We start from the raw sequence: 27,844 nt of genomic DNA, 5'->3' as shown, positions 1-27,844 counted from the left end.
TGAAACACCTGAATACACGTTTAAAAAGCATGAAGAAGGGGAGTCACTCAAATACTCGGATGTGGGTTAAGAGCGACTGTTTTGATGCACTCCTTGGCATCGGCCAGATGTGATTTCTCAGGATGTGGTAGTTGGCTGACTGCCCCTTCCAGCCACGAGATTCTGCTTTCCTTCTGGCTTTTCTTCCGTTCCCTCCTGCCCACTGAAGACTTCCTCTAGCCTATCCTTGCCCTTGCTCTCTTTCTAGGAGCTCGTATTTGGCAGGGTTCTCAAGGGAAACAGAACCAGCGGCCTGTGTATCCCTATCTATCTATCTATCTATCTATCTATCTATCTATCTATCTATCTATCTATCTATCTATATCTATGTATCTATCTTTCTATCATCTATCATCAATCAATCATCTATCTGTCTGTCATGTAGCTGTAGATATATAGTACCTCTCTCAGTTTTATTCCTTAAAATCTATCTATAGAGATGTGTTTTGTTTTTTTTTTTGTATTTTTCTGAAGCTGGAAACGGGGAGAGACAGACAGACTCCCGCATGCGCCCGACCAGGATCCACCCAGCACACCCACCAGTGGCGACGCTCCGCCCCTCCGGGGCGTCGCCCTGCCGCGACCAGAGCCACTCTAGCGCCTGGGGCAGAGGCCAAGGAACCATCCCCAGCGCCCGGGCCATCCCTGCTCCAATGGAGCCCCAGCTGCGGGAGGGGAAGAGAGAGACAGAGAGGAAGGAGGGGGGTTGGAGAAGCAAATGGGCGCTTCTCCTATGTGCCCTGGCCGGGAATCGAACCTGGTCCCCCGCACGCCAGGCCGACGCTCTACCGCTAAGCCAACCGTCCAGGGCCTAGAGATGTTTTTATTTTAAGAAACTGGCTCACACAGTTATTAGGTTAGCAGGCAGGCCGGCAGACTGAAGACTCAGAGAAGAGCTGGTGTTGCAGTCATGAGTCCAAAGTTATTTTGGAAGCAGCATTCATTCTTTTTTTTGGGGGGGGGGGGACTCAGTCTTTTTTTATGAAGAGCTATCATCTGATTGGATGAGGCCTACCCACACTATGGAGAGTAATCTGCTTTTCTCAAGGCCCATTGATTTAAATGTTTATCACATCTAAAAAATACCTTCACAGCACCTGTAGATTGGTGCTTGACCAAACAAATGGGTATCATGGCTAGGCAAGTTGACACATAAATAACATGCCCGGGCTCCTTGAAGAGACTGGGGTTTCATTTGGGTTTGTTAGTTTTTTAAAACACTGAGGGACTCAGGCATTGGGACCCTAAGGGACACAGAGAGCTCCCATTCCCCCCAACAGGAAAATATACTAAACTTCAGGGTATTTAAAGAACTCCATTTTTACCATCAAATGGGCTTGGTGGGTGAGTCTTGGTCCCTGGTACTTAAGCTCCCAGATCCCAAAGAAGGAGCTGCTGTTCATACTGATTCAGGCGGAGAGTGTTTTGATTTGTGTCTTACTTACTTACATTATTTTCCTTTTTAGAAGCAAGAACTCAGTTCTTCCTCTCTGAAGAGGAAGTTCCCCTGGTACTTTGTACCTCACTGGGGCCCTTGAACATTAGATCTTGTGTTGTGGATGATAGTACCTCCTCTTGTGCCATTCAGCCCCCCACCAGGGTGGTAAATTCCCTGAGGGCCAGCACTGAGCTCATACTTCGGAGTGGCTCTTCCAGTGCCCAGGTGACTGCTGCTTCATAAACACTGCTTACTAGAGAGCATTTGAAATGCGGATTCTCTGTGATATTTCTTGAGCATAAATGTGACTGGCTTCGGGCTCATGAAAACTGGGAAGCAGACCACTTCTCACTTACCAGGCTGGCGGCCTCTCCTGCCTGGCTGCTGCAGGCCTGCATAGTTGGGCGGTCAAAATGACTCTTGCAGCTGAATTAGGCTATAAAGACACATGTCTTTGTTTGCAGGCAGACCCTCACTCAGCTTGGGGTAGGGGACAAGCAACAGAAAGGTCAGTGGGAATTGTCTGAAGGGAAATTTGAATAGATTGAGAAAAGCTTTGTAGGGATGGACCACAGGGTACCACAGAGACTCTGTCAGATGTACTGTCTTGTTTGTTCTTGCTGTAACAAATGACCATGAATTTAGTAGCTGAAGACAACACGAATTCACAGGATGTTCAGAAGTCTGACATGGGTCTCACTGGGCAAGGGCAAGGTTTTGGCAGGACTGCATTCCTTGCTGCAGCCCTGGAGGGGTGGGGGTTGGGTCCTTGCCTTCACTTTGCCAGATTCTAGATGTTGCTCTTATTCCTTGGTTCACAGTCCCCTTTGGCCCTCTTCCAAGGGAGCAATGGCAGATGAGTCCTTTTCATGTCACATCCCTTTTTTTTTTTTTTTTTTGTATTTTTCCGAAGCTTGAAACAGAGAGAGACAGCCAGACAGACTCCCGCATGCGCCGGACCGGGATCCACCCGGCACGCCCACCAAAGGGCTACGCTCTGCCCACCAGGGGGCAATGCTCTACCCCTCCGGGGTGTCGCTCTGTCGCGACCAGAGCCACTCTAGCGCCTGGGGCAGAGGCCAAGGAGCCATCCCCAGCGCCCAGGCCATCTCTGCTCCAATGGAGCCTCGCTGCGGGAGGGGAAGAGAGAGACAGAGAGGAAGGAGAGGGGGAGGGGTGGAGAAGCAGATGGGCGCTTCTCCTGTGTGCCCTGGCCGGGAATCGAACCCAGGACCCCTTGCACGCCAGGCAGATGCTCTACCACTGAGCCAACCGGCCAGGGCTCATGTCACATCCCTTTAACCCTTCTGCCTCCCTCTTCCACTTGTAAGGACTCTTGTGATTACACTGGGCCCTCCCAGATAGTCCAGGATAATCTCCCATCCCAAAGCCCTTCATTTAATCATGTCTGCATTTCCCCTTTCCCGCAGAACATGACTTTCACGGGCTCAGGGGATGAGGATGTGGACATCTTTGGTAGCCATCATTCTGCCTACCATTGCAGCACATGATTTCCATTTAAAAGAAGTAATTTGTGGCCCTGGCCGGTTGGCTTAGTGGTAGAGCATCGGCCTGGTGTGCATAAGTCCCGGGTTCGATTCCTGGCCAGGGCACACAGGAGGGGTGCCCATTTGCCTCTCCACCCCTCCCCCTCTCCTTCCTCTCTGTCTCTCTCCTCCCCTCCTGCAGCAAGGCTCCATTGGAGCAAAGATGGCCCGGGCGCTGGAGATGGCTCCTTGGCCTCTGCCCCAGGCGCTAGAGTGGCTCTAGTCGCAACAGAGCGACGCCCGGAGGGGCAGAGCATCACCCCCTAGTGGGCAGAGCGTCGCCCCCTGGTGGGTGTGCCGGGTGGATCCCGGTCAGGCGCATGCGGGAGTCTGTCTGACTGTCTCTCCCCGTTTCCAGCTTCAATAAAAAAAAAAAAAAAAAAAAAAAAAAAAAAGAAAATATTTAAAAGAAGTAATTTGTGGAAGATATCATTTTAAGTGGGAAGGTATAATAATTTTACCATGTTAGATTTTTAAAGGGAATCTGAGATATATTTATGCTTAATTTATAAGTTATGAATGTTACTTGGGAATGTTTTGATTATTAGGGTTTGCTTATGAAGCTTCTCTGAGCAGGTATTTGAAGTGCTTATAAAAAGAAGCAAATTTATTAGATTTATAATTGAGCTTTAAAATCTTTAAAGGAATTTTTATTAAGTTTGTTAAAGGACTTGTTTTTTTTTCCCCTGATAAACTCAGTTTATCGATCAGTATATCAGTATAAGAAGGCCCTCTTCTTTTGCATGAAAATTTGCTAGACTTGTAAAGATTTAGTTGAACTTAAAGGAAGCTTTAATAAAAACGGGGTCTCCACATTTGTGACTTTATCAGCTACCGTCAATTTTTAACCAAGAAGCTATGAACATAATCTCATGCTGATTTTTACTCTAGTCAAAGGTAAGTATTTGGTTATAACTGAGACTTTAAAAGCATTTAATGAATATATGATGTGTGGGGCTTAATAATTCATTTAGCCCTGGCACTGTGCTGGGTACAATGACACAGCCACAGAGAGGACTAGAATGTTACAGGAGTTAAGATTTACTCAGTTGGAAGAGGCTTTGGTGAGGAACTGGCCCTAGAAGCAATAGATGCTTCCCAGACAGAACAGCATTGTTGGCAGGTGGAACAGCCTGAGTAAAGAACTCACAGGGTGTTTAAGAAATGGTAGGCCCTGGCCGGTTGGCTCAGCGGTAGAGCGTCGGCCTAGCGTGCGGAGGACCCGGGTTCGATTCCCGGCCAGGGCACACAGGAGAAGCGCCCATTTGCTTCTCCACCCCTCCGCCGCGCCTTCCTCTCTGTCTCTCTCTTCCCCTCCTGCAGCCAAGGCTCCATTGGAGCAAAGATGGCCCGGGCGCTGGGGATGGCTCTGTGGCCTCTGCCTCAGGCGCTAGAGTGGCTCTGGTCGCAACATGGAGATGCCCAGGATGGGCAGAGCATCGCCCCCTGGTGGGCAGAGCTTCGCCCCTGGTGGGCGTGCCGGGTGGATCCCGGTCGGGCGCATGCGGGAGTCTGTCTGACTGTCTCTCCCTGTTTCCAGCTTCAGAAAAATGCAAAAAAAAAAAAAAAAAAAAAAAAAAAAAAAAAAAAAAAGAAATGGTAAAGTTTTGTGATCTGGTGGAAAACTTAAAAAATGATCTCTCATGCACATTTTATGACATTTTCTGATGGAGAGGTAGTGGCAGGATCAGGGTATGTTCAGAGTGAATGTATCAAATAAGACCCACAAGTAAGTCAACGGTGCAAATCACACCCAACTCAGAACACAATGCAATTCTTAACTCTATATTAGACTCGTGGTGCTCAGGGACTCATAACTGCTGATGTAAATTGAACTCACATTATGTGCCCAGCTCCAAGCACTTTATATATGTTTGTTCACTTGACTTTTACATCCATAAGAAACCAAGTATTATCATCGTTTTGGAGTTGAGGCCACTGAGACGGGAGTTAATTAACCTTTGAGTAGTGAGATTTTTCATGCTCACTGACCCCCGGGAGTGAGTTTTTTTTTAAAAAAAAATGAAATTAGTTCCAGTTACAGTTTTATTAACTTAAAATCATGTTTGTTTGATAACCAATTTATGGAAACAAGAACAACATACATTTGCCTTTTTAAAATTATTTTATTTATTTTTTTGACAGAGACAGAGAGGGACACAGAGAGAGAGGGGGGGCAGACAGGGACAGACAGACAAGAAGGGAGAGAGATGAGAAGAACCAATTCTTCGTTGCGGCACCTTAGTTGTTCATTGATTGCTTTCTCATATGTGCTTTGACCAGGGGGTTACAGCAGACTGAATGACCCCTTGCTCAAGCCAGCGACCTTGGGCTCAAGCTGGTGAGCCTTACTCAAACCAGATGAGCCCGTGCTCAAGCTGGCGACCTTGGGGTCTCGAACCTGGGTCCTCCACATCCCAGTCCAATGTTCCATCCATGGTGCCACTGCCCGGTCAGGCTGCCTTTTCTTAATGTTGCCTTACACATGTACGATTGTACTCTGGATGGTCAGGAGGCACGAGGACTACGTGAACGTTCCTACCACTGAAAGTGTTAAGCAGGTGTGACATTGTCTGGCAGGTTCATGATCTGAACCTTGCATAAGCCTTTTCCTCTTTCTGAATGCTCATGCCTTTTTCCTTCCGGGGCCAGCTCCTCCTCACCTTTCAGGTCTCAAGTTCAGTGTCACTTCCTCGGAGAGGTCCCCCAGCTCAGCCTTTCTTGACACATCCCATCTGTACCTCAGCCCTTTATTCACTCCCTTCATAGCACTTACTACAAAGTAAAATTTTTTCCTACTTTTTCTTTTCACACTAGAACTTAAATTCTATTAAGGCAGGGACCATATATATCAGTCTCATTCATCTCCCTATTCCTAGTGCCTTACACAGGCCTAGTGCAGGGGTGGTCAACCTTTTTATACCTACCGCCCACTTTTGTATCTCTGTTAGTAGTAACATTTTCTAACTGCCCACTGGTTCCATAGTGATGGTGATTTATAAAGTAGGGAAGTAACTTTACTTTGTAAAATTTATAAAGCAGAGTTACAGCAAGTTAAAGCATATAATAACAGCCTGACCTGTGGTGGCGCAGTGGATAAAGCATCAACCTGGACATGCTGAGGTCTCTGGTTCGAAACCCTGGGCTTGCCTGGTCAAGGCACATGTGGGAGTTGATGCTTCCAGCTCCTCCCCCCTTCTCTCTCTCTCCTCTCTCTCCCTTTCTGTCTCTCTCTCTCTCTCTCCCCCTCTCTCCTCTCTAAAAATGAATAAAAAAAAATAAATAAAAGATATATTAAAAAAAAAGGCATATAATAACAATTACTTACCAAGTACTTTATGTCAGATTTTCACTAAGTTTGGCAGAATAAATCTTTATAAAACAACTTACTATAGTTAAATCTATCTTTTTATTTATACTTTGGTTGTTCCGCTACTGCCCATCATGAAAGCTGGAATGCCCACTACTGGTAGGGACTAGGCTGACTACCACTGGTCTAGTGTGTAGTCGTTATTCATTAAATGCCTATTGACGAGTAAATTGATATTGACATCAAAGTTCATTTTTCCCTATCTGACCTGTGGTGGCGCAGTGGATAAAGTGTCGATTTAGAAGGCTGAGGTCGCCAGTTCAAAACTCTGGGCTTGCCTGGTCAAGGCTCATATGGGAGTTGATGCTTCCTGCTCCTTCCCCCCTCCCTCTCTCTCTCCTCTCTAAAATAAATTTTAAAAAGAAATGGTTACAAAGTTCATTAGTCCCTAATCTTTGTACTATACAAACAGTAAGGAGAAATACCCCATTTAAGCATAATGCTGTATTATGATTCAGGCTGGTCCTCAGCAGCAAGCTTCTTTTTCTGTGTATTCCTAGAAATTTTACAAAAATAAAGAGGCTGTTGGGAGAAGGCATGTAAGCCTAGCTAGGTAAAAGATAAACATACTCAGTGCAATAAAAAGCCAACTGGAATTAATACACAGCAAAAAATGCACCAATGTGTTATTGTTGGAAAAACATTTATTGCAATTCAGTGTCAAAAAATTTTTACAAAAATATGCCACCATCTGGTACAAACAACTATAAAAAAGTCAGTTCATCATGCAAGAAAAGTGTGCAAATAATTTATACAGATGGACTCAGCTCACACAATATTAAACATCTTTGCACGTAATTGGTCTTACCTTACAGTTACAATGTTCAACCCCCTATACTATCTTTCATTAAAAAAGGAAAGCCTCTAAGCTTAGGACATGGACTTGAATATACCCCCTTTAGCCAGGGTGATTGGCACTTGGTAGAATCAAGACAGCTCCAAGAGTTCTGAAGTGTAGAGCACCGCGTGGTGTCTTCTGTTTAACAGGCTTGTGTATCATCATTAAGGAAACCAACATTTCTACATTTGAAGACAGAAAAAGTCATGTTCAAACTCCAGAAGTAATGTAGCAGATGGAGTTTTCAAGAAGTTCAGAGTTTTGGATCAGCCATCCATTTTTGGTCAAATGGAGCATGGCCTATGTTTTGAGAGCTTTTTCAGGAAGTTGTGTTTGCTGAGCGAGTTCAAGGACACTTTGTAAAATGTTCAGCAAAGTCTTGAATATTGTGGTTCCTTGCTCCCGCTGCCCCATGGAACATCCCCTTGCTTAGTAAAGATGAGGAGTAGCGGAGAGCCGATTTCCACGGGATGGAAGCTCATGGCCTGGGGTCCACCGCGGGTGCCCAAAGACCGATTTCTACGGGATGGAAGCTCATGGCCTGGGGTCCACCGCGGGTACCCAAAGACCGGGAGGTGGAGGGGACGGAGCCAATGTGCCCCTAGTCAAAGGGAAGAGAGGAAGTACCTCCTTGGTAATCATCAGAACCTCAGTTTCTAGAAATCAAGTGGGCTGCTCAGCCATTATCTGGCTTAAGGGCCACTTTTGCAATTAAAATGTGAAGTGCTCAGGGAAAAAGGAACTTGTCAAAACATGCTGCTCACTTTTTGCCCAGCGTGTTGCATTCACTAGAACGTTGTACTCACAACAGAGTCAGAGGACCGTAAAAATATTAAGCGGCTCCTTAATTTCTCTGGGAAGAATCAGGGCCTTAAAATGCTTAGAAAACTCAACGGCCAGATGCCTAACACTGGACCCTTGCACTTGCCTTCCACAGTGAAGGTCTTGGGAAGAACCAGGTGGTGTCATGTGTCCCCAGCCACACCAAAAGGCCTCAGAAAGTCCTGGATTTATGCTCAGGTCCACCACTGAGTACCAAGGAGGCCAAGGCACGCCCCCTGAGTATTCTAGACTCATTACTTCACTTGAAAGGCCAAGGAGTACCAGACTTCAACATCACACACCGCCCTTCTATCACTAAAGTCTGGGGTCAGAGTTCTCCTTCCCTTAGAAAACCATGGAGGGTTTACTTTCCTTAACAAAACAGAGAAGAGAGCATCTAGAGAAAACGGCGAGGTTAAAGGAATTACGATCTTGTCTGTTGAAGACATCAAGGGCCCAAGATATATCAGAGTCGTGTGTCTGCACTTGCCTAGAGGTTCAGGGTGTTTCTGAGGTCTGTTTAAACACTAATAGGATTTTAGGCGAGCATCCAGTCAGAAGGGATGGTTCACAGACTCAGAGTTGGAAACAGATGAAAAAATAAAATAAAACAACAACAAAAAAACCCAACAGATGTCAACATAGAAACTGATGATATAGTTTAGTTAGAAAAAATTCACACATAAAATTACAGTTAAAAAAATTCACACATAAAATAAAGTGTCTGCATAGCGAGACATTATTGCCCTACAGTTTGGCAGAAAAAGATAAACCCAGGTGCATATTTTATGATAAACATCGTATTGAATGCTAAGGGTGATAAACTGTTGAACATGTCTTGAAATGACTGACCTTCTTACAAATCATACTACTTGCTTAGACAAATGCAATTCCAAACTCTTTCTCTTCTCCTGCATAAAAATGACAGAAACAAGGAGCGTCTGTGAGCAGCACGCTTGCTGTGCAAAGGTTTTTGAATCCACACGGATGAGAACTGGAAGTAATGCTCCCACTCGTTCCCTCACTTCCCCGTCACCAAGGAAAGCCCGCTCTCACGTTGAGTTTTGCAGTATAAACCCACGCACCAAAAATATCTTCTCTGAGCCACTTCAGGATAAAATTGATCATAACGACACAGGTGTTACCACACAACCGACAACTTGTCGTTTCTGTCCCTTGCTCAAAGTAACAGTGTTGAGCAATAATGCCATCCAGTTTAAGATGTCATTGAACTTTTTTCTGGATCTTCCTCTGAAGCCAACATACCTAAGCTTCTCACCATCTCCTCTCCTCAAATGCTGTTCTCCATTCTCCAAACACGCTAGGCTCATTGCTCATAAAACTTTGATTCGGACCAAATGAGAACATCCCTGGGGATTTGCTAACAACTGCCCTGGACAAAACTCTTTCCTTTTCTAGAAGTCCAAATTACTTCATATTTGATATGAGTTTCAAATGCTACGCCACAGGGTTGGGGTGGGGGTGGTTAAGTGCAGCACAGAGAATAGAGTGTCCTCTTGGCAGCAATTTCCATGGCCATGTCCCTACTAGACCAGCAGTTCTGAGGCGGGAATTCTGCTTTTGTGTTTTAAGTCAGGTTGTCCCAGGAGGGTTTGCCTAGACATTCTATAGATGATTAGCGCCCCGGGAACACGAATTTTCTTTTTACCTCACTTTACTTATACATGAGGCTCTGGCCACATCTCATGGCTCTCACGTGGCACCAGCACATGTGCTCTGTGACTGCCATGCTCGTCCCCGGTGTCCTCACACAAACCGCAGCTTCAAAGAGATGCCATTTCTGTTCCTTCCCCTCTCCCTCTCCACCTGCCGTTGCTCTCTTACTCTCCTCTTCCAATGAAAGAGACCACAGATGTCAGTTTCTTTTTTTTTCCTTAAAAATTTCTCTTGACTCTGTCATACTCCCCTCCAATAATGCCAAAGGAGATGGGAGAACCCAGAGGCACCATCTAGGTAAACATCTCAGGAAACTGTAACCCTGTCCCTCAGGCTGGAGGTCATCTTGCACACGTGCGCCTTGCTGTCTGGGGCAGGACGAGCCATTTCTTGCATTGGGGACAGTCCAACCGAGGCTGGTTCGCCAGCTTTGTGTTAATGGTGCAGAGCAGGTGACATTTCTGGGGTGGCAAACCTGAAGGTGCCCAGGAGCCCCCCACATCCTTGACCAACAGGAAAGGGCAGAGATCACCAGCTGGTGGGAAGATGAGGAAGGCTATGAACACCTAACCCTAAAATTAATGACAGTCCAAGGTTCCAGAGCTCCAGCCCACATCTTTAAGAAAACCGAGGCATTTGAGAAAAGCTGTCCAAATTATGGAAGCTCTTTAATTCCAGTGCAGGCTCTGCCCTCTCAACGTGACCTTGACTCTGGGCAGGGTGGGGCAGAGGAGCAGGAATCACCTCTCAGTATTACAGTGGTTTGTGGCACTCCAGAGCTCAACCTCACCCAACAGGATTTTTTTTTGTTCAATCTTTAATTCTCATTAGGGAGAATTTACATTAAATTTAATTTTTTTCTTTTGGAGGGTGATCATGAAAAAAGAAATACTGAGAAACCCCGGTGTAGGCACAAACATTGCAAAGTATGGAGCACTCACAGTCGACCTCTCCCAAATGTTGGCAGTTGAGCTGCACGTTGGGGGAAGGGTGTGGAGAGGTCCTGCACCACTAGCTGCGCCCTGGGCTGCTTCTGAGCACGCCTAGGCGGCTCTCCCCTCTTCAGCTCACCCCATGTTCAACCCCTAAGGATTCACTGACCCTCAGCATGAATGGCAACCAGGTTCCTACTCGGCTACACTTAATTTTCCAAGGACATGCAGGTGGCAACTTTATTTACAACCCCCCCCCCCAAAAAAAAAAAAAACGGGTGGGGGCAAAGCAAATAGAATGGCAAAAATATATACACTTTTGTAGAAAAGCAAAGTTCTATAAGAGTAAAGAACAAAAACACTGCCCAACCCCTCCCAGGAATATTTGACAACAAACTCATGACATCCTGAGATTTCCTTTCTCCCACATACCTGCTCGAGCAAGCTTTCCTGGGATACAAAGCAGGTTTAGACTGAGCTCAGAGCACCTCTGTTCCCTGTCTGGCTGGAACTCCAGGCTTCCTTTTCTCATCCTCACAAGAAGCCCTCGCTCAGGGGGATGTGGGTTAAAAAGGAAAGGAAACTAGTAAGCTCCTCAGCTCACCGCCCGCCCAGAGGGGGGTGGCTGGTAAAGCGTCTCCGCATGCCACGCCTGCCTTCCAGGCCTTTATCAGCACGCTGGCTCCGACCAGTCCCCAGAGAGACACTACGCCTGTCCGTGAAGATACCCCAGGAATCAGACAAGCCAAGAAATTGAGCAGGAGTAAGAAAGTCTTCACAGCGACGGGGAGACTGATCCCATCTTTTCTGTGGCAGGACATCCTCTGGGGTGGTTTTTCATTGGCCTTACATTGCCCCGAATGAGCTATGACAGGAAAGGGTAAAAGGCCCACGTGTTTTGGGGGTTGTTCTGGGAGAGGCAGTTCTGAAGACCACCCCATACACCTCAAGAGGAACACAATGAGGACTGCCTCCAAGATCCCTTCCCATTTGAAATCATATTTTTATGTGATGAAAAAAAACAACAACACAAGAACTACAGACACTGCCAACTGCACAACGCGGTTTGTCAGAGAGATCACTGTGTGCTGTCCGAGGTAGACTATGTGTGACGTCTTCGTAAGGCGAGGCCCTGTGCATGCCCAGGCGGGTTTAAGACGGGCGGCATTTCCTCTGCCTTCTCAAAACCAACCCAGAATCAAAACCAAAAGCCCAGGGATTTCTCATCTGTAGTTTTTCTTCTTTCTTTGTCTTTTTTTTTTTTTAAACAAGTTTTCACATTGTAAACAAAGCATGTTCTATCTTGTATTGGAGTTTTGCCCTTTTCTTCCACACCTCTGGGGACAGTGCAGGAGCATCAGTGAATGTCAAGAGAATTCCATTGTCACTGATGGCACAGAGCTCCTGCCCTTACAGCCTTGCTGGCAAATCATTAGGAAAAGAGTAAGTTTATTTACAGTATTTCTGCTTTTCCATACCCATTCTAAGGAGAAGTCCATATTCTTCAATTCCCAGCCAGCAACTGCGTCTCTCCCCTCCAATGTCCTCTCCGTGACTTTTATCTCAGAAGCTTCTGGCCAGTGTTTAAAATGTACACTATTTACAAACGAAGTGTCCAAACTCGGTATTCCCAACCGTCCCGTCAGCAGGGGAACCCCGCTGAAGCGCTGTCATGCGCTACGGCTCAGAACTTGAACAAGTTGATAAAGTCCTGGGGCGAGAGCGAAACGGAGCAGCTCTCGGGGTTGTTGGCTGTGCACGGGTGGTCAGTGCCCTGGAAAGGAACAGCAAGGTCAGGGTTGAGTCCTCGGAAACATCTCCCTGGCCTGCAGCACCACACGGCATTGCCCAACCTCAAGACAACATTCCTCCGCCAAGAATGCCATATACTCTGCAAAAACTAAAGAGCTGTTGTTCACTTGTCCACAGAGATAGGAGAATTTGGGGGTGGGTGGGTTGTGGGAAAAAAATAAACCTAAGGAGTGGGGGGGCAGTGAAGGAAATTAAGATCTTTGGAAGTTTCTCTCCCCAGGGACAGACTGCTTTTACTTTCACCTTAGGCTGGAGGTTGCAGTAGTGAAGATTAGGAAAGGATTTGGTGTCCTAACGGTGGCACTCTTGGCTCTTAAGGGCTGGGCTAGGGGAGTGTGGCAGCCACCTCTGAGACACATACCTTCCAGGACAGAATGTGACAGTGTTTGCAAAGCTGTAGGGTGTCTCCATACTGCTCTTTCCGTGGGTAACATCGCACAAGTTTAAAATACATCTTCTTCCAATCCAGCTGTCCTTTGTCTGACAGAATCAATCGCTTGCGGATCTAAATAGCAAATGAGAGTCGTTGCAGGCGAGTTTCAGCAAGAAGAGGGTTTGTGGTTTTCTGTCTCTGAAGGTTCTGCTCCCACCCCCTGTCCCTCTTTTCCATCCCCACCTTGCAATAGCTAGGGGAGAACGGCCAGGATAGAAAGAAGAATCTTCTAATGAACAGTAGCTCTTAACCAGGCTTTGAAAGAAACAGGTGGTTGGTGACATCTTTCTGGTGATCTCTGCTACACTGCATCTGGATAGTCCTTTGAAGTTCAGGTGATCTCAATAAACAACATCAATCTTTCCTTTGCTATAACTTCAGTGAGCATTTCCAGGGACATACAGTCAGTGCTTGGCACAGTGGCTCTATTTTGTATCTAAATATTACAGGCTTCCTGAGCAAAACTTGTTGAAGAGGTTTGGGGGGGATAGACTGAGGCAGCATGAAGAGGGGGGGGAGAGCCTAGAGTTGGTGTCAGAAGGTCCAAATTCAAATTCAAGGCCAGTGTCCTCAACTAGACAACCCCTTCACTAATTTCATACGTCACTTAGCCATCTGTGGTCTCAGTCTCTTGATCTGTTTAAAGTGGGCATCACGATATCTACCTTTCTGTAGATCATTAAAAAATATGAATACAAGTACTTTAGCTATAAAATAGCATAGAAGGGCCCGACCAGGCGGCGATGCAGTAGATAGAGCATCAGACTGGGATGTGGAGGACCCAGGTTCGACACCCCCAAAGTCGTCAGCTTGAGCGCAGGTTCATCTGGTTTGAGCAAGGTTTGCCAGATTGAGCCCAAGGTCGCTGATTTGAGCAAGGGGTCACTCAGTTTGCTGTAGCCCCCGGTCAAGGTGCATATGAGAAAGCAATCAATGAACAACTAAGGAAGCACAACAAAGAATTGATGCTTCTCATCTGTCTCCCTTCCTGTCTGTCTGTCCCTATCTGTCCCTCTTTCTGTCCTCTGTCTCTGTCACACACATACACACACACAGACACACACACAAATAGCATAGAAGGATCAGTTACTTTGTTACAGAAAAGAAGGACTGGTACCAGTTGGGGATTTTTTTTTTTTGAGAAAGCTATAAAATGTGAATAGGTTATAAATGTGTGGGGTTTTTTTCCCCCCATCAAAACCATCTAAAAAACTCAGAACCTCACACATATTATTTAGAAACTCCTTGGACTGTTGTTTTCCAGTCAAACCAGGAGCCCTGGAGGGCAGGCACCCACACTGGGAGCCCGAGAAGATGCCAGGGAAGCCTGAGGGCGGGGCAGAGGAGGGAGGGAAGGGAGGGGTGTCCGCCGGGCCCACCGACCTGCCGCTCGGAGAAGTGGTACAGGCAGAGCCTCTTCCACAGCAGCCGGTCCTCGCTGAGCACGTGCAGGTCGGGGGCCACCTGGCCCAGGCTGACCAGGTCGCGGCCGTCGCTCAGCCGCTGCATGATGTTCAGCTGCAGGCACAGGGGCAGGTCGGTGAAGGTGAGGCCTTTGAAGGCGGGCTGCGGGGAGAAGGGAGCAGGGCTCTGTTAGGTCTGGGGGTAGAGAGCAGCCACTCATCAGGCGACACCCTCCGAGGAGGCGGCAGTCCCCTCTCCCTCCATCTTCAAGCTGGTGTATGGATCAGAGATCAAAAGCAGCAATTCTCCCTGCCCTACGTGCAGACGCAGGACCACGGCTGAGACCACAGGGAACGGCTGAGACCACAGGGAACGGCTGAGACCACAGGGAATGGCCGAAACCACAGGGAACAGCCGAGACCGGCCGGAGCTGAACGGCGCCTGGGAGATTTTCCCGTTTCACAAAGCTGCTAGTCTGACTCTGCGATTCTCCCAGCACCACGTGCTGGATTCTCCTGCTCAGTCCGTTCGCTCAATTATGAGCCTTGCGGCTACCTTCTGGAAGGGCTCCCCGCCCTGCGCGGAACACCCGCCGCCTGTCACCCCAGCATCTAACCTCACTGCTCCCTGGTGACCAGCGGCCTCTCCAAGCGGGTTTTCTCACCGGCACCCAAACACGCTGCCCACAGGGCCACCCCTTGCCCCGTCCCAATGTTACTCTTCCTCAGGTCCAGACAAACCCTCTTCCTCCAAAAGGCTCTTGTGACTCCCTCAGGCCTTATTCTCTGCATCTTCCTGGAATTCCTACGATCTCTCTCAGGTGCTTTTTTCAGCAAGCCCCCTTTTGTTATGCAGTGTAACCCTTTTCCAAAAGGAAGCTGGAAGGGGACATTCCTGCTAGAATGGAAGCGTCAGGGAGGCAGGAAATTTGGTGTTTTTTCTTTTCTGTGTCTCCAGTGTCTAGAGGAGTGTCGAGCAAACAGTAGACACTCAATACATATTTGTGGAATGAATGAAACCCAAATAATAGGTAAACAACAACAACAAAAAGACCTTGCACTGGTGTGTGTGTGTGTGTGTGTGTGCGCGCGCGCGCGCGCACGCACTCGCATGCGTGTGTCCATCTACTTGCACTTTGAAAATGGCATCCAGCCCTGGCCGGTTGGCTCAGTGGTAGAGCGTCGGCCTAGCGTGCGGAGGACCCGGGTTCGATTCCCGGCCAGGGCACACAGGAGAAGCGCCCATTTGCTTCTCCACCCCTCCGCCGCGTTTTCCTCTCTGTCTCTCTCTTCCCCTCCTGCAGCCAAGGCTCCATTGGAGCAAAGATGGCCCGGGCGCTGGGGATGGCTCTGTGGCCTCTGCCTCAGGCGCTAGAGTGGCTCTGGTCGCAATATGGCGACACCCAGGATGGGCAGAGCATCGCCCCCTGGTGGGCAGAGCGTCGCCCCTGGTGGGCGTGCCGGGTGAATCCCGGTCGGGCGCATGCGGGAGTCTGTCTGACTGTCTCTCCCCGTTTCTAGCTTCAGAAAAATGAAAAAAAAAAAAAAATGGCATCCAGAACCCTTTGGCCTAAATGCCACCACCCATAGAGGCATCTCTATTCAAACCTAGGGCACCATGGAACATCTTGAAAACTGTGGATAATACGTTGGTAGTGAATCATGACTTTCTCCGACTATATCCCTGAACTTTTATTTAAAGACTTGATCACATAAATTTTGGTGAGCTCCTGTTAACCACCCCCTCCCCCAGACCTGCATCCTTGAAGCCAGGGTCTAACTTCGTATCCGTTGCAGACCACCCCAGCACAAACAGCTATGGGCTGACACTGGAGGGGTTGCAATGGGCTCATTAGGCAGGCGAGAGACCCAGAAACCGACCCAAATAGTTCTAGAGCAGCCTGTTCAATGCTATCACGGAGGCATGCACAAAGTGTTCTGGGGGCAGCCTGCGCACGGAAGGTCCTAACCTAAGTGTTTGCTGACAGGCCTTGCGCAGCACCTGGACGCCGCTACCTGGACAGTACATCGGCGCCCATCACCTGAGACAGTGGTTCTGGATTCCTGTGTGAGCTTTTGAGTCTGTTACCTCTGGGGGCTCACAGGAAAAAACTACAGAGTGAGAAACCTTTCCTTCGCTCAGGGAAACGTATCCTGGGAATGGGTATTGAGTTCCCTTCTCAAATCTCTAGGGATCTAGACTCTGCGTGAGGCACATCAAAGCAGGGACGCACCAGCTGCCCTGCAGTCGGAGCAACTCCATCCTGTGTCCCCTGCAAAGCAGGACAGGCATGCAAAGGGAAGGTGGGCAGTGGCAGGGGGCCCTGGAAAGGTGGTCTATGGAGAAGAATGGAAGTGGCATGGGAGGGACACGGGATGGACACACAGGACACAGATCTGGGTCCCAGGTCCCCTTGGGAGGTCTGGGTCTCTGTCTCCCCGTGTCCAAAGTGACTAATTCCAACAAGCGAGCCGGAGCAGCGTCAGCCTCCTGACGCATCAGAAGTGTCTATGAGTTGGCAATTTTTACTGCTCAGGCTGCGGGGTTGAACTTTCAATTGTTTGCAAAAGTCAGGGCTTTGCCGGGCTGCAGAAGGCTCTAGACCTATTTGTCATTTATCATCTGCTGCTGATCATATGAGCTAATAAAACTGCCATGAGATTTTCTTTTTGTTCCTAGCACTTCAAAGCATCAACTTTTTTGGTTAAAACTCCCAGGCCAATGATTATATGAACTCCTATTAAAGTCTACTTGGCAGAGTTCATGTTCAGATTTCTAAACCTGAGCTTTTCCAAAATTCTTGCCCGGACCCCTTGCTGAGCCCTTACTCCTGATAAATGGTTAATTGCTTGCGTGCCGCCTTCTTCTTTTGAACATAAATGTTGAAGAGAAAAATAAGTCACTCTTGCTCCTCTGATCAAGCATTTGGCTAAAATCCTTTATATCAGTGGTCCCCAATCCCCGGGCTGTGGACCGGTACCGGTTCGTGGGCCATTTGGTACCCGTCCACAGAGAAAGAATAAATAACTTAACATTATTTCCATTTTATTTATATTTAAGTCTGAATGATGTTTTATTTTTAAAGAATGACCAGATTCCCTCTGTTACACCCGTCTAAGACTCACTCTTGACGCTTGTCTCGGTCACGTGATACATTTATCCGTCCCACCCTAAAGGCCTGTCCGTGAAAATATTTTCTGACATTAAACTGGTCCGTGGCCCAAAAAAGGTTGGGAACCACTGCTTTATATCCACCCTGCCCCCACACGGTTCAAAACACACTGAGCTTCTACTTAATGTCACCCTCCTCCAAACCAGTGTGTTTCATTTTTTTCATCCTTTAGCATATTAATTATTTTGCCAATTAAAAAACTGGCTCCACAGAATTAGAGATGAAATTTTGAGGGAAAACAAGATACTGCTAGAACTTTGGCAACTGGAAAGCAATGACTATAAATGTCACCATAACATTTTCATGTAATAATGTGCTTTTCTTTGGTCCAAGCTGTTAAAAAGTAAGCTTTTTAAATATAGCCCAGACTGAAGTAATTAAGTCTCTCCTCCTCTGCTACATCTTTTTTTCTTTTCCTCTGGAGAGCTGGGCATTTGTAGGGAAAGCTCCTCGGGGCTCTGTGGGTTCCCTGCTCTCAAAATCATGCAGCTCGGAGCCAAGGAGGGTCAGGAAGGAGGGCGCAAGGTTGAGAGAGCATGGAAGAACGGCACGGCCTCTGCAGACAGGTCTGGGTTCGATCCCCACGCTACCTCTGACCAGTGGTGCGCCCCCGGCCAGACTCTTCCTACTCCTCAGCCATTTATAAAATGAGAGGAAAAGCATGACTCGTAGTGTACTGGGCGGAATGGACGAGACACTGTGTGGGAGTCCTCAGCACGGTGCCCAGTCAACATTAGCTGTTATAAGGACTCCTACTTATGACTGATTATTCACCAGATGAGTTCATGTACAGGGTGACGCAAAGGTAGGTTTACAGTTATTCCTATAGAAAATACAATCACGAATAAATGATAATACAAGAATAAACTCTGTGTTTCGGGTACTCACAACTGTAAACCTACTTTTGCCCCACCCCGCACATAAAGGAGTTACAAGAGAGTGTTTGCCCCAGAGTGAGCCCGTAATAATAATAGCAGCTGATGCATTTACAACACTTACTGCACGTCAGACATGGTTCCAATTATTTTCCGTGTATTAACTTCTTAAACCTTATACCACCAGGGCTATGAGATACACAAGACTGCCCTGTCTGCCAAATGGGGAAATTGAGCCATGAAGAGGCTGAATAACCTGTCCCCATCCTGCACCTGGTAAACTGTCGCCATCATCCAGAATGCAGGCAGATATGTTTCCTCTGAACATATTCCTCTGAACTTTGAACAAGTACTTCAGGCAGGCGGGGGAGGAGGGGGAGGAAACTGCCCTTTAATCATTCATGTACTCAACTAAAATGTACTGACTGCCTCCTGCTCCGTACCGGGTGGAGGGAGCAGAGCAGGGAACAAGATGCTGACGTCCTTTCTTGGTGGAGTGGATAAACTAGTGGATGGAGACAGGGAAGTGCATCCCCACAGGAGGTAATTTCAGGTGGTGGTAATGACTGCTCTGAGGAGGTCAGATGACAGTAGGCGCAGTAGATTGGATGGTCAGGGGAGGTGACAAGCTTAAAAGGCCCAAGCCAGGACCGAGCTTAGAGAGTGCAGAGAACATCTTGGCCTAGCTGGAGGACTACAAACGGAGTGAAGCGAACTTCAGTGTTTGATGGGTCCTGTGAGGGATTTCTTTGGGTTTAAAAGGTTTGCAAAAAGCTGAATCACTGAATAAATAGTTGGAAGAAAGCTGGATTGAAAAAAATGTTTGGAAACCACTGATGTTGAGAAGACTTTGCCATTTTAGGAATAAGGAGTCCAGGGTTCTGGCCTCAGCTCTGTCCCTAATTGCTGAGTTACTTGGGTAAAGTGACTGGGCTTCTCTGGTCCCACTCCACGAAGAAATAGCAACTACAGTGGCTACCTCCCAAGAGTGTGTGCGGATCAAGTGAAAGAGGCCCTGGGAAGTAAGCCCATGGGAGTGCCTGGGATGTGGGTGGAGGTGGCCCAGGGGTGCTCCCGAGAGGTGGACAGAGGGAACAGCTCTGGCATGTGTGACCCTCCAAATGGGTATCCCAAAGTTGCTGGAGGAAAGATACCTTTGGGATAAAAGGGACTTGCTCATTTATGTCACTGGCTAGGTAATTCTCTTCTGGGCTTAGAAAAAACAGTCAGTGTTAAGTTCCAGCTACGGAGAATGCCAGAGATCAAACAGAATGTGTAAGAGGGTTTTCTGTGAGAGAGAAGCTGCAAATTTGGGTCGCAGATTCCCATTGTCAAACTGTGCCTACATGTGAGATGGAAATGGAATAAACCATTAAAATAAACCAGATACGTTCATAAGAAACTTTCATATTCTCTTATAATAAATAAATAAATAAATGAGATAGCTTTTGAAAGACTACCTGGGCTTCTGGTCTGCATTGTGTATGCGTGTGTGTGTGCGCGTGTGCAGGTGTGTGTGCATGTGTGTGTGCGTATGGCAGCCTAAGTGATCCTAAGGACATCACATAGCTCTGAGTTTAAGAAACTAAGGCACAGAGAGGTTATTAACAGTAATCTCAAGGACACGGCATTTTGAGAACTTCATATTAATACAAGAATTGTTTAATAGAGGTCAAAGAGGTTTTGTTTCATGTTACTTTCTTGAGAGGTGGAGCAGACCCAAATTTTATCAGCGTGGGTCCCAGAACCACTTACAACAGCTGTGGTCAGTGATTAGATAAGTCAGCCAAGTGCTGCTACATGAGCTGCCTAAGTGTGCCTGTCCATTAGTGAGCCTTAAGAGATTACACCAGCGTCTTTCTGACAGGTTTTGTGAGCCTTGGTCCTCCTGCTCACTAGTAAGAGGACAAGAGCTAAGGGCTAAGTTAAAACCTAAAAGAAACTACTGATAGTAGTTAAGTTGGTAACACAGGACCTTTTTTTTGGCTTTGGTTAGAATTGCTCCTGTCTTTTCTTACATGTATGATATATTCACAGTCTTTAATCAAAGCCATCCTTTGTTGTAACTATGGATAAGTAAAACTAGAATTTTAAAAGGTTGGTACCAGTAGCCCTGGCCAGTTGGCTCAGTGGTAGAGCATAGGCCCAGCATGTGGAAGTCCCGGGTTTGATTCACAGTCAGGGCACACAGGAGAAGCCCCATCTTCTTCTCCACTCTTCCCTCTCTCTTTTCTTGCTCTCTCTCTTCCCCTCCTGCAGCCATGGTTCTAATAGAGTGAATTGGCCCCAGCAGCTAAGGATGGTTCCATGGCCTCTACCACAGGCACTAAAAGAATGGCTCCAGTTGCAATGGAGCAATGGCCCCAGATGGGCAGAGCATCGCCCCTAGTGGGCTTGCCGGGTGGATCCCAGTCAGGGAGCGTGTGGGAGTCTGTCTCTGCCTTCCGTCCTCTCGCTAAAATAAATAAAAAAAGGTTGGTACCAGTTCTCCAAGCCACTGCCCTCACAGCTCTATTGTATTCCAGGCAGCTCCCCCAGGCTGCTGACAATGCATGCTTTAAGACGAAAGGGGCAGAGTGGAGAGATCTCCACATCGCACTCAAGATTTCAGCAGCGGAACCACCATCTTCCCGAAGCCAACTTTCTGGTGTTCCCACCACGTTTCATCTTTCACACACTCGGATCCTGTTTGGCCAAGTGTGTCCCACCCTCCCTCTATCAGGAAGCCCCCCTCCAGCACTCCGTCCAGGGCATCAGGGCAGAACAGTGCAGGCTCCTCCATCAGCAGCGTGGAGATCAAGTCCTGACGAGGCTGCCCGGCATCACAGTGGAGGAGCCGACGGAAGCCTTCCCTGCCGAGATGGGCAGGCCGTCCCCGCTTACCCTGGTAATCTGGATGTTGTTCAGCTGCTGCTGCCAGTGTAGAATCGTCTCCATTCGGTACACCCACATGTTAATGTTCCCGACCAGCACGCACTTGCCGACTCTTTGGACTAATGTACATAAGGACGTGTAGAGGGTCTGCAGTAGTTCCCGTATTAGTCTAATGTTTTGCTGGTCTTCAAGGACTTGGGTGGGAAGAAAAAAAAAAAATCACAGTTAGGCGACTGGAACACTCTACCTTGTATAAGTCACCCTTTCTTCTCTGTTCTGCTCCTGTTACCTGGGCACTGCCTCTGGGGATACAGTTCTCTTTCTCGCTGGTGTTGTTTCTCAACTTGGCCAAGCTTCTGCGCTCGAGGTTACGAGGTAGAGTTTCCGTTATCTAGGTCCCTTTTTGTTCTTGTCTCCCTAGTTTTCTACAAAGACTCTTTCTATCTCATTGTCCCCCCAGCGCCACACCAGAGGCTCACCTGACCTGAACGCAGCTGCTTTAGCTTGGCCGTGCTATCCCTTTTAGGTGGTCCGTGGTAGGGGCACGTAGGAGTCAGGAGCTTGGGTTCTAACCCCCGACGGATGACTCTCTGTGCGATAATGGACGAATCGCTCTTTCTCATGGGCCTCAGTTTCCCCATGTGTATAATGAGTCAGTTGATCCAAAAACCTGAGGTTCCTCCTAGCTCAAAGAGTCTATGAATCTGTTTTGCCTTGTACACAGCTCAATTTTCTAGGAATTTGGAATCCAGAGGCTCCAGAGCCACGGAGGGGACCTGTGTTTACACTGAGAAGCCTGAGAGGCTCGTGGCAGGATGATTTCAGTGAAAGGACAGGAGGGTGACGCTCTTACTCTTGGTCATGAACTGGGATCTGGCACTATTGAGATGCACCTGGAGTGATTCATTTCCATCCACTCACATTCCCTTAAATCTAATGACATGTCCACTCTATTGGGAAATCCACCCGTCCGTCCCCACGCCTATAAAAAGGGGTGAGAGAGTGAGAGAGAGCTCACCTTTCAGTACCACTTTTTCCAAAATGTTCATGAAGTTCTTCTGGGCAATGCCACTCAGGGATGTGAGCTGTGACTTTGCTATCAGTTCCAACAGCTGTGGATAAAAATAGAAGTTGCCAGGCTAAGAATACAGAGATATTTTTCTCCTCTAATCTTCGCTTTGAGTCACATGACACCTAGATAGAGACTGCCGGGGAGAGATAAACGGTGGGCGGAGCCACAACGCAAGAAAAAGCAGATGCTCCAAGTGAGAGACAAATGGGGGGTAACTGAAAACCCAGGCATCAGGCTGAATATTTAATTGCTTTTATTCTTTTACATATAAAGAGTTTGGCTGCAGCCAGGGCTAATTTATTCTGCTTGTCCTACTTCACAAGTGGAGCCGATGTACTCTGAAGGGAACAAAACCTCCTGTGACCTGCGTATGTTTGAGTTCCATGTCATCACTCCCATCAGGAATTCTTCTGCCCCCACTTGAACTTCTTCCCCACGGGCACCGGCTGCTCTCAAGGCACCTCCAAGCTCATGGTCAGCATCCCCGCACACTTTCCAAGGAAGTGGCCATTCTCATCCAGATGCCTTTCTCTTATGCAGCATTCAATAAAAATGCCTATTCATTAGACTCCGTCATTGCACTTAACTTTCTGTAGAAAGAGTCCAGTCACTGGTTGAGAGAGAAATTCAAGGACGGGGAGTATATGTTTTTACTAAGGGGCTAGAATCCCTGCAGCTCTAGGTTCATGTTCAAGTCTCTGTTTGACTACTTGTTATCTCTGTGACATCACTGAACTTCTTGGCATTTCGGTTTCTTCATCTGTACTACTAATACTTAAGAGTCCCCAAGGTTGTTGAGAACTTGAAATGAGGGTGAGCACATACAGCACTGAGCACAGTGGCTGGCATTGCTTAGGGGGGAAATAGAGGTGAGTTTGTTCATTGAAGGAATATGTCTCATTCGCACTACCACCAGTTATCACCAAATAAAAATAAATAAAGATAATAACTTAATTTGATCCATCCTCAGTCCAATCTTTCCTCACTTCCATAGTAAAATTCTTTAAAGATGTGGCCAGAATTTTTACTTTTTTTAATTCAAAGATTTGATTATAGGAAACTGAAACTTTAGACTGGATCGACCCATTTAACAGATGAGCAAAGTGAGGCTAAAGCTCACCAACTACTCCACAAGCAGTGAGAGGCCTTGTCAGTCTTTCTCGGCACCCTTCATCATTTCCCAGAGTTATCAAACAAGAAAGGTTGATGTCAAGTGAAATTAATTTTGCCAGAATCCACCAGGCCCCCAAGAAAAACTAAATAGCCTCCAACTTAAAAAGTAAACTAGACTTAGAGACCCAAGAGCTCTGCTTTATTTTAAAGCTTGCCTCTGTGCTCCCAGGAAACTTTCCAAGGGAGTTTTATCCCCTGGCCAGGCCGCAGCCCGACTTTTCTTCAGGTCAGTAAACACTGAGCATAACACTGCGCTGGGTGCTGGAATCAAGGCTGAGGGAACCAGCAAAGTGACACTCTAAAAACCAGGCTGCAGGAGAGAACTGAAACTTTTGGATTAAGGCCCCAAGCGATTCAAAGAACCTCTGCTTCGAAAGCATTTGTTTAGAAATTGGGTCCCCTTGGGAGCCTGTCAAACCATGTGCAGACTTTTAATTTCCTGAGCATAATTTTACTTTAAATTAAACACACACACACACACACACCCAAACCTTTCCCTGCCTGGCCTTTGTATCTCTCACACAGGATGCAAAGATGCTGTCATCTAACTGGCAGGAGGCGGAGAGAAAAGGCTGAGGCTGGTTGGTTCAGATGAGTACTGGTGATGTAGGGGTGGCAATCAGGAGCTGACTGAGAGAGGCAAGAATTCAAAACAGCAGTAGAGGCCACGGCCATGGGTGGTGACCACACTGGACGCCCTCTGCCTGTCTGGCTGAGCTCGATCACCATTCGGCACGTGACAGTCAAAAGAGGAGTGAAAAATGGCACAAAGGAACTGGCCAAACCTTTCTTTATCTCCAGGACCAACAGCAGGATTTAGAAGGCCAAGCCGATGGTCTATTAATACCCGGAGCCTCACATGTCCAGCGCAAAGCTAGATGAAAGAAAACGAAGCTTCGGTTGCTCTTGGAAGGGCAGTTGGCTGTTGTACTGTGACTCATCAGGGGGTGGGAGGTGGGTCATGGGGATGAGAGGAGGAAGGGAAAGGCTGAAACCCATCCAAAACCCAGATTCCATGTGACTACCATCTCATGAGGCTGTCACTTTTAATCTTGTCTAAAAATGCACCAATCACAAGGACAAGAATGCTCTCAGGGCTATGACTATGCATTTGAGGGAAAAGAAAAAACCCTTGGGTCTGACCGAGATGATCTCTAAGGAGAAGGAGGAATACAGCAGCAAACGCTGGTTCCCTGACAGTGGAATGACACGTTAACTACCCTGTGTTGAATCCTATCTCAGGAGGAAGTCCCTCTTTTCACCTCCAGGGCAGCTGTGTCAGGAGGAGACCTAGATTCTCCAGCCCGGTGACCTTTACAACTGTCCTGCATTTAGCAAGTATATATTTGAGTGGCCACCCTGTCCTAGCCTTGTGGTAGGTGACAAGGATATGTGGATACAGACACATGATCCTTAGCTCATAGCGTTTACGTCTGGTCTGTGATGCAAGTCATTTAACCTCCCCCAACCCCAGTTTCTTTGTTCTAAAATAGAATTAAAAGGACTACTTATATCACAGGGTGGTTATATGAATCAAATGAGATAAATATGTAGAAACCCACTGTAAAAATAAAATAGAAGGCAGTATTATTATTATTATTATAAGGATTTCTTTCTTTCCCTTCTTTTAGTGTAGTTTCAAGTTTATATCAGGGTTAGCAAACTTTCTTTCTGTAAAGGACCAGTTCATAAATATTATAGTCCTTTTGGACCATATGGTCTCTGTTGCAACTATTCAATTCTGCCATTCTAGTGCAAAACGCAGCATTAGACTATATGTAAATGAATAGGTGTGGCTGTGTTCCAAGAAAACTTTATTTACAAAAACAGGTGGGGGGGGGCCATAATTGGCCCCTGTGTCCTAGTTTGCCAACTTCTGCTGTGTATATCATAGAGTTCAAGAGTGAGGGCTACAGAGCCAAACTGCCTGCCTCAGTTTCTCCATCTGCAAAACATGCATCATAATATTACCTATTTCAGAGTTGCTGTGAAGATTAAATGTGTTCATAAAGCACTCATAACATAGCCTGGTACCAAGAATATACTCAGTAAATGGTTATTATTAGTTTTCACCATAGTACAGAGAGTATAACCAGATAAAATTACTGCTCGAGAGTGCGTAGTGACTTAGGGTAAAATATAGCTGGTTTAAAGACTTTTAGAACCCTTGTATTTCAATTTTATGTATTGTCAACCAAATGCTTTCAAATTTTAACATTCCTTTCTGTCATTTTTATTACACTTGTGATACATTTAATAGCTCCCTATCTGTTGATAAAAGTTAATGTTGATACATTTCATGACTTATATAGGTGCCTCTACCATGAAGTCTTATTTTGCTAATACTAATGGTATTTATTACATGACAATAACTATGCTAAGCACTTTGTATGTGTAGAATTGTTTCGTCTCCAATAGCAACCCAGAGGGGGTGGGTTCTCAATTTGACAGAAGAGACTACTGCAGCTCAGAAAAGTTAAGTAACTCACCTAAGACATACCAGCAGTAGTAAGCAGTGGAGTCATAACTTCAGACCCGGTATGTCTAACAGAACACATACCGAGTCTTGATAGCTTCAAAACTTCAGTTTTTCAAGGCCAAATAAATTTGCATCTAGGGCCAAACTTTGCTCTAAAAATAGTAGCAATGCCATGTATTATTATGTTCTGGGAAACAGTTTGGAAGTTTTGTATCCATATTACCTTGTGACAGGTAATCAGCTTTTAACATTAAGGGATAACTAATATACTTAACAACAATTTTAAGGTAAGGCAGTTGGCTTGGGGACACCGTTCAGGTCTCTTTTCCATGTCAGCATAATGCTATAGGCCCAGGACCAACCGGTAAGTAGTACTGTATGAAACTTGTGATGAAAAGGACAAAATTTATTAATTTTTATTTCTGTGTCAAGAGAGCTGTGTGCCTGGGACAGAAGAACTGTTTCTAGCAATTTGGGTACCGAGATGGCTTTGCCAATTGATTCTTTGCCCCAGCCACAAGAAAAAAAGAGGCCAGAGGGAAAATGTCTTGTTTGGAAGTGGCTGTTTTCCGCTGGGCAAATTTTAGACCAGGTGCCAGTAATTTGTGGCTGTGTTTAAGGAGAGGCAGGAGGGGGACGGGGGAGGAGCAGGGGGGTCTGGGCTCCTCCTGAACTCAGTGGTGTCATCACCATGTGGGCAGTCAGGGTATGTAGCCTGATTTGCAGTGACTGGTCAGGCAGTAACAGGAACGGTTGGTTCTGAGCTACCAGAGGAAGGGATGGCGGTCACTGCATACCGAAACCACATCCTGCCCCTCAGCTTTGGCTCATGCTCATTTTGGACACATTGAGTAGGAGAGAAAAATACGGTTGCGGGTAACATGGTCTAGCAAATCTCAGAGTGGATATTGACCACAGTTTGAAGATGAACGGGCAGAAAAGAGATCTCCCTCCCATCTCACTTAACCCACAGAACAAGCCGGTTTCCTATCTTTTCTTCCCTTCAGTTCATCTTTAACAAGTAAATCAGCTCCTGTCACTTCTCCGCTTGAAACCTTCAAGTGGCTTCCCTTTGTACTTTGAAAAAATCCGACTTCCTTACCCTGAATGAAACGGTCGTCCCTTCTCCAGCCTCACCCTGCACACTGCTTCCCCGGCTCATTGTGCTCTGGCCATGCAGCCTGCCGCTGTTTCCCTGAACAGGCTCAGCTTACTCCGCCTCCCAGCCACGTCTTCACAAGCTTGCCTTGTCTCTCCAAGCTTGCTCCACTCCTGGTCTCGGTTCAGATGTCGCCTGCTCAGAGAGACCTTCCCCCACCGTTCTATATGGAAACCTCCCAGTCGCCATCTCTGTCTTACCATGGTTTCATTGTTCCTCATTGTTCCATTTATATGTGTCTGAAATGATCTTGTTTACTCACTTGCTAACTGTTTAAGTGGGCTATGAACCTCAAGACAGCAGGGCTTGTTTTCTTTATCCCTCTGCCCCAACCTGCCACATCCAACCAATAATTGTTTGTTAATACATTAGTTTAGAAACAAGGGATGTGATCGGTGGAAGGGAACTGAGAAACAACATACCCAAATTCCTTCTGCGGTAGAGGAAGAGGCTTCTCACTATGGTCAAATAACAGTCAAGCTCAGTGGTACACAGTCTGAATTGTCAGGCTGGTATCCCGTATGGGGCCTGGTCCCAGACTGATGCCCCAGCAGTAACTTACTTACAATGCAAACATATCGCAGATACTTCCCAGGAGGGCAAGCAGCTGAGATTGAGAGGGACACTACAGAAAGGGGGCTTTCGCAGCATCCACACAATGGCAGCTGTCCTACCTGTTAGTTTAAACTGAAACCACACCAATGTCAACCACCAGGCTATTGCCCAAG

General features: G+C 46.9%; 1 protein-coding gene across 1 annotated transcript in view; it reads right to left on the bottom strand.

Moving 5' to 3' along the window:
* Positions 1 to 11,896: 11,896 nt before the first annotated feature.
* FBXO32 (F-box protein 32) overlaps positions 11,897 to 27,844 on the bottom strand; it is a 30,744-nt gene continuing 14,796 nt past the window's right edge. Inside the window, exons 5-9 of the mRNA XM_066265724.1 lie at positions 22,252 to 22,345; positions 21,243 to 21,427; positions 14,292 to 14,474; positions 12,837 to 12,980; positions 11,897 to 12,437 (exon numbers count right to left, since the gene is read on the bottom strand). Coding sequence (XP_066121821.1) covers positions 12,348 to 12,437; positions 12,837 to 12,980; positions 14,292 to 14,474; positions 21,243 to 21,427; positions 22,252 to 22,345 — 696 coding nt within the window. The 3' untranslated portion in view covers positions 11,897 to 12,347. The remainder of the gene's footprint in view (positions 12,438 to 12,836; positions 12,981 to 14,291; positions 14,475 to 21,242; positions 21,428 to 22,251; positions 22,346 to 27,844) is intronic.

The sequence above is a fragment of the Saccopteryx bilineata genome, chromosome 3 (genome assembly GCF_036850765.1).
Source record: "Saccopteryx bilineata isolate mSacBil1 chromosome 3, mSacBil1_pri_phased_curated, whole genome shotgun sequence".
NCBI lineage: Eukaryota > Metazoa > Chordata > Mammalia > Chiroptera > Emballonuridae > Saccopteryx > Saccopteryx bilineata.
Note: the sequence above shows the minus strand (reverse complement) of the source record. Positions and strands in the feature narration are given on the sequence as shown.